The sequence below is a fragment of the Pogonomyrmex barbatus genome, unplaced genomic scaffold (assembly GCF_055798465.1).
Source record: "Pogonomyrmex barbatus isolate J1 unplaced genomic scaffold, ASM5579846v1 scaffold10, whole genome shotgun sequence".
Lineage (NCBI taxonomy): Eukaryota > Metazoa > Arthropoda > Insecta > Hymenoptera > Formicidae > Pogonomyrmex > Pogonomyrmex barbatus.
In genome coordinates, this window is record NW_028297099.1 from 5,252,860 (window position 1) to 5,259,980 (window position 7,121).

At 27.6% G+C, this 7,121-nt stretch overlaps 2 protein-coding genes across 2 annotated transcripts; both read left to right on the forward strand.

Annotated features, from left to right (window-relative positions):
* Positions 1 to 289: 289 nt before the first annotated feature.
* Positions 290 to 2,629, forward strand: LOC148937885 (UDP-glycosyltransferase UGT5-like). The gene is made up of 5 exons (XM_089070330.1): positions 290 to 864; positions 1,004 to 1,374; positions 1,499 to 1,727; positions 1,824 to 2,043; positions 2,181 to 2,629. Exons 1-5 carry the CDS (start codon positions 369 to 371, stop codon positions 2,479 to 2,481), a joined length of 1,617 nt encoding a protein of 538 aa, XP_088926456.1. The 5' UTR covers positions 290 to 368; the 3' UTR covers positions 2,482 to 2,629.
* A 1,066-nt stretch (positions 2,630 to 3,695) lies between these two features.
* On the forward strand, positions 3,696 to 6,260 carry LOC105432633 (UDP-glucosyltransferase 2-like). Its single transcript, XM_011647532.3, has 5 exons — positions 3,696 to 4,218; positions 4,409 to 4,779; positions 4,895 to 5,117; positions 5,189 to 5,408; positions 5,945 to 6,260. Exons 1-5 carry the CDS (start codon positions 3,753 to 3,755, stop codon positions 6,219 to 6,221), a joined length of 1,557 nt encoding a protein of 518 aa, XP_011645834.2. The 5' UTR covers positions 3,696 to 3,752; the 3' UTR covers positions 6,222 to 6,260.
* Positions 6,261 to 7,121: the final 861 nt, after the last annotated feature.

The window sequence follows — 7,121 nt, forward strand, 5'->3', positions numbered from 1 at the left end:
TTTAGATTATCGGTTAGAAATTGTCCAACCACACTATAATAGCGATCCGCATTACAATTGATAATGCGTTCAACAAACAAAGTAGTTCAGTTAGTGCTTAATGATTCTTTGACATACTTACCTACTATGTATACTATTTAAATAATCATTCGATGCTCAATGTATATACAACTAGATAATTATTCCAAAATATATTTTATGCACATTTCAAATCTATTGTAAATATTCGTCATGAATAGTATTTCATTCGTACATGTATATATATATATATATATATATATATATATATATATATATAGAGCCTTTTACATAGACAGTAAACGCAGTTTACATTCTTAACGGTACAACTTGCTGAGAACACTGGAAAGATGTGGAAGATGTGTGTATTTTCAATAATGACAGTTTTGTGCGTGATGGTGCAATATAATGCAATATATGCCAAAAGAATATTATTTATATCAAATTTTCCATCATACAGCCATCAAATAACTTATCGTGGTTTATTATTAGAATTAAACAGACGAGGCCATGAGATTGTGTCAGTGACTACGAATCCTATAAAAAATTCTTCTTTAACTAATTATACAGAAATCGACTTAAACTATTTTTATAACGGTCTTCCTGAATTTAAAAAGTTGTCGTATCCTACTATCACTGCGGCAAATATAGCATTTCCGATTTTAGCAGTGGAACGTATTTTATGGACTGCGGGGCACTTCATGAATCGTGAGCTTTTCAAAAATCCAGAATTTAAAAAATTATACATGCCTGGTAGCAATGAACATTTTGACGCAGTTATTGTATCACAGGGCACAACATTTTCACTAAATGCTCTTGCATACAGATTTAATGCTCCTCTCATAGGTAACGAAAAGAGAATACATATAATATAATATTAAAAATCAATAAATTAATGGAGCTAGATTACGATTTAGTTTGGGGTATAATTACACGTTTATAACTGCATACTGCACGAGATAATAAACGATGACATAATACGCAGGTATTTCAAGTCTGGATATGTACAATAATTTGCGCTATACATTTGGATCCTTGATTCTCCCATCGCATATCTCTAATTGGCAAACCAATACGCCAGTTGAAAATAATATGTCATTTTGGAGAAGACTCGTCAACTTTTATGAAGTGTGGATGCAGATGTACGCTTGGGTGAACAAATTTGTTCCTGTAGAGGATGCGCTCGCGAAAAAGTATTTAGGAGAAGATTTACCGCATATCAGTGATATAGCGAGAAACATGAGCATATATCTCGTAAATAGACATCCAGCGTTTTTACATGGCAAACCTGAACAACCGAATGTTATATATTTCCATGGTTTACATATCGCAAAAACACCAGATCCTCTACCAGAAGTATATAGATATATACATATATAGAGATACATAATTTTCTCGATCTATTCAAGTAAAATTCAATAACGCTCTATATTGTTATACAATACGTTCATGTAACCATTAGTCTCGTTATGTTCATTAGAATATAAAGCAGTTTCTTGACGACGCGAAAAAAGGATTTATTTATATGAGTCTTGGGACCAATGTTAAATGGAAGGAGTTACCAAATTATAAAAGGATTCTCGAAGTATTTGTTGACACATTCTGCGCCTTACCATACAAAGTCATTTGGAAATATGATTCTGATCTATTACCCTGGAAATGTAAAAATATACTGTCATCGAATTGGTTTCCGCAGCAAAGCATTCTTGGTATAATTCACGGATGCAAATGTCTTAAGTTCATCTTTATACCTTTATCTTAGGACAAGTAATCTCTGCAGCTTGCGTTAATCTTCTTGCTCATAGCTCATCCAAATATCAAACTATTCATTTACCAAGGCGGCCTTCAGAGCACAGAAGAGGCTTTTTATTATGGGATTCCACTCATAGGGATACCCATTTTATGGGATCAGAGATATCAAGTACGAAATGTAGTAAAATTAGGTATTGGAGTACGTCTTGAGTATAATAATGTTTCGAAAGAAATTATTGAGACCACTATACATGAAGTTATAAATAACAGAAGGTACTATTATATAAATTACGAACTAATAAATAAGTTTTCTTTATGTTATATTATATGTTATATTATGGTTGACGTAATACAATAATAAAAAAGTTGAAAACGTTTTAAAATATAACAGAACTATTCTTTATTTTTAGATACAAAGATCGGATGGAACATACGAGTAAACTTTACAAGGACGGACCGTATGACAGTCTTCAAAATGCGGTACAGTGGATTGAATACGTGATGCGTCAAAATGGGACATCTTTCTTGCGAAATAATCTTTGCGATGAACCGTGGTATCAACGATATGATTGGGATATCATCGGATTTTTCGCCATAATATTATTTATTGCATCCTGCATTTCTATGTGGGCATTATATCAGATTTTGCAATTTCATGCACGAATAATATCGAATTCTCTGTACAAATATACCAAATCAAAAACGCATTAATTCTGATATATATAATAATAATATTATTAAATTATTTAAAATTTGTATTGTCATATGCGTAATTTCTATAATGTCATCTTAAGCCACATTATACATTTGTTAAAAATTAAGAATAAATGAATAATAATAAAATATTATTTGAATACTATTATGCATTCTATCTGTAGTCAAACATTAATCAACGAGTATTACTCAATAAAAGATGAAAAATTCCTTAATTGCATATTGTGCAGTTTTGAATGTTTCGCATAATCTATGTAAAGAAAAATCACACAAAATATTTATATATAGTTATATATTAATGTTTCGATTTCTATAAATATAATTTATATGCTGTACATAAATGCAGAAATAAATTTTAAATTTAAAATGTGTTATTTTTTCTGGTAAAACCAGATAATAAAACAATAGAATAATAGAATACGAAAAGTTTTGTTTAAGTTAACAATAATTGCATATTATTGTAACATATCTTCTTATAAAGAAAATTTATTATAGAAGCTTTCTTATTAATCTCTGCAATTTTTTATTACATTCTACTTTAAAATATGTAAAGTTATAATTAAACTTTGAAATTAATTTTTAAATTTTAAAAAAATTAATGTTACATCTATTATTCCTTTCTTATTATTTAAACCTTGAAATTTTTATTTTTATTTCTATAAAGTTGCATAATATTTAATTTTATATAATAATTGTAGGCTAAGCACATATGTACAGATAATTATATATCACAATTTTATAAAATATATATAACGATAATATGTTTAAAATTATATTAAAGAAGATTTGTATTAACTTTATAAAAAATAGAAAAAGATTTCTAATAAATCAATAAAAAAATTAGTGTGCTAGAAAAATAACGTAAAAAAATAAACGATTTTGTGGTCTCTTTAATAAGATGTGAACTTCGAAGAGGATACAATAGAACTAAAAATACGCATCCGCGTCTACAGAACAATAAAATAACTAAATATTAAATACAAAGTTTTTCTTTTACACATTTATCACCTGATTTGATATAAATGTAAGTATGACATTATATATACTTGAGTTATATGCATATAATTATTCATATCCATGTACACATAACTTAAGTGTATATATTATCTATGTTAATATATTCTAAAAAAATAAACGTTTGAGGAGGGAAACCTTGATTCTTAATAATGGCTAAACTATTTATATGAATAACTCGTTACTTTCAAAAAGTAGTTTAGTTTAGAAAGTTTAGTTTAGTTTAGTTTAGTTTAGAAAGACAAAACGGCAAAATGAGGGAAGTTACTTGTACAATGTTTGTCGTTTTATTTTTATGCATTCTATTAACAAGTAATACAGCAAGTGCCAAAAGAATATTTGTGATTATGGTTGCACCTTTTGAAAGTCATCTGATAGTTCATCGATCGTTATGTTTAGCCTTACATAAACGTGGACACGAACTGGTCGTACTTACTACACATCCGATAAAAGATTCGACATTACAAAATTATACAGAAATTGCAATATCACAACATGTAGCGATAAATGAACGATTTAAAAGAATATCTCAAATGCCACTGATCGAATTTCTGAAAGACATAGCAAGATTGGCAAACAAATATGTCAGACTACTATTTAAAAATCCAGATTTTATAAAGTTCTATAACAGCAATGAAAAGTTTGATGCGATTATTATAGAACAAATATCATGTTATGTAATAAATGTTCTTGCGCATAAATTTAATGCTCCTCTTATAGGTAAGATGATTTCTGCAAGTAATGCAATACATGTAAGATATAGTATGCAAGTGATATGTATATGTAAATTAAAGAAAAAACAATTAATATCTCAAGATAACAGCATTTCCTGTTATAAACATAAAAATACTGATTTTTCTTCTGGGATAAAAATGGCAAGAGAATTAACATTGACTAACTTGTTGTATAGGAACCTTAACTCTGGGCTTACATAATTACCACCGATACATTTTTGGTGGTCCTATACTTTCATCGCATCCTTCAAACTGGGAATTTGATGTATTGTCTGAGGAGCAACCATCAATTTGGCAAAGACTATGGAATTTTATTGACACGTGGCGTACTATCTATTTTTACATTAATGAAGCTATAGGGGATGGGGACGAAATTGCTAAAGAATATTTTGGAAATGACATACCAAAAATCGCCGACATAATGAAAAATATGAGTTTGATGTTAGTAAATGAGCACCCAATATACACATATCCTAGACCTGAGCAGCCAAATGTCATGTTTTTTAGTGGCATTCATATACAAAAAACGCCACCGTCTTTACCGAACGTATGTAAACTTTAAAAATAATTATTTTTGTTATTATATTGAACTAGATTGTTTGTTTATTATCAATTTAGATTATTTCACAATAAATGTATATTAAATTTGAAATGATGACAAGGATTTAGGTCAATTTCTGGATAATGCAACGGAAGGATTTATTTACGTGAGTTTTGGAACCACTTGTATCACCTGTCACTTTTTACCAAAAGAAATGCTGGAAAACTTTGTTCAAGTGTTTTCGAAATTACCTTATAAAATAGTTTGGAAATTCGAGTGCGAGTTACCGAGGAAGCTCGATAATGTGTTTATCTCAAAATGGTTTTTACAGCAAGGCGTACTTGGTAAAATTAAAAGTGTGAAGTCATTATTTCGACAATCCACTTGTACGATGTTAATTATTTTGTTTGTCTAGCTCATCCGAATATCAAGCTGTTTATTACTCAAGGCGGATTGCAGAGTACTGAAGAAGCTTTCCATTACGCGGTTCCACTCTTAGGAATTCCGATTATATCCGAACAAGGAAATCGGATTCGGCGATTGGTTTCCTTGGGCGTGGCAAAACAAATTAAATTACACGAAATTACTCAAGAAAATCTTAATAGTACTATTCATGAGATCATTAATAATAAAAGGTATTATAGGTATATAGGTATAGGTAGAATGCCGAACGTATTCTTCCTCGTTATGAGTTTTCTGAGTTAAATAATATGACAAAAAGTTATATAATTATCCCATTTCATAACATGTACAAAATATAGAGACCATCAGAATATATAATATATTGGCTATCACGTCGATCATGAACGTCACGCAAATTGCCATTAAGGCTTCATCAGTCATGTACAATGACAAATCCAGTAGCTATTGACATCTTGTCAGTAATTTCTTATATATTTTTACATTTTATTAAAAATTGTATTTGAAAAATATTTTGTGACAAATTTAATAACTTTGAAATAGCTCTTTATTTTGATTGTCTCATTTATACAAAAAAATAAAGTTTGACAGTCATATTTAAAAAATTTTCTTGGTAATCGATATAAAGAATAAAGATATGCTAATACAAATAACTTTACAATAGTTTTAATATTTGTATCAAATTAGTAAGAAACTTTTTCTTAATATAATATAGTAAACCTGTACTAATAGACTCTTAATTTATGTTTAGCTATAAAGAAAGGATGATGTATCTCAGTTTTCTCTTCAAAGATCGGCCATATGACAGCCTCGAGAATGTAATATGGTGGATAGAATACGTGATGCGCCACAAAGGAATAAATCATCTTCAATTTAGTGAAAGCGATAAACCATGGTACGAACGTTACGATATGGATGTTATCGCATTTCTTTCTATAATATTATTTATAATGAATTGCGCAATAGCACTGATTATCATTCAAATTATACATTTTATCTTACGTAAAACTATATTCCCTTCTCGTTAAAATTTCAAATCTTGAAATTTTTCAGCATAATAAAATATTGATATTCAAACTTATAAATAATGTTTTATATGTATCTTTGTTGCATATGCATCAGAAATTATACTTTAAAAAATATTTAAATGTTAATTATATTTTTAAAAATGAGCTTATATTTACGCTATCTTTTATTTACGTTCATTGTTATTCCATTTTGTTATTGATTACATTATATTAACATTTTTTTTTAATTAAAAACTTTGCAACATTATTTCAAAACAAAATTAATAAATTAATAATTATTATGCAATGTATTTATAAGTAATTGCATAATTATATGATTATTGTAAATTTTGAATTTAGAATACTAATCATTTATATATTGAACCGTTATTTCAACAATAAAAATTAAAACAGAATTATTAGTTGTGAGAAGAAATATTTGTTTTGAATTAATATTATACACTAATAATATCCATATTGTATATAATATTTTATTCTTTATATTCTTTACATTCTTCAATGTTTAATTATCTTAATTTAATTATTTAATGCAAAGATATAAAAAATACACATTTATAAATCTAATATCTAAGAAGATATTAATATATCTATATCTAGTCTATCTTATATAAAATCACACGATTTTTATATCAATGAGGAATTTATTTTCATGAAATAAAAATCAATGTCTTGCATTTCTTCAAAAAATGGATATAATTCAGCGTGATAGTTAATTGAACTAGGTTTAATAAAAGATTTAAAAGACATTTCGTTTTAAATATTGATAGAAAAGATATCGAAATTAGATATCTTTTAAATATTAATAGAAAAGATATCGAAATTAGATTAGATTTACCAATATTTAACATTAGATTTAATAATATATTGAGAATAGAATCACTCGATTTAATTATAATAATG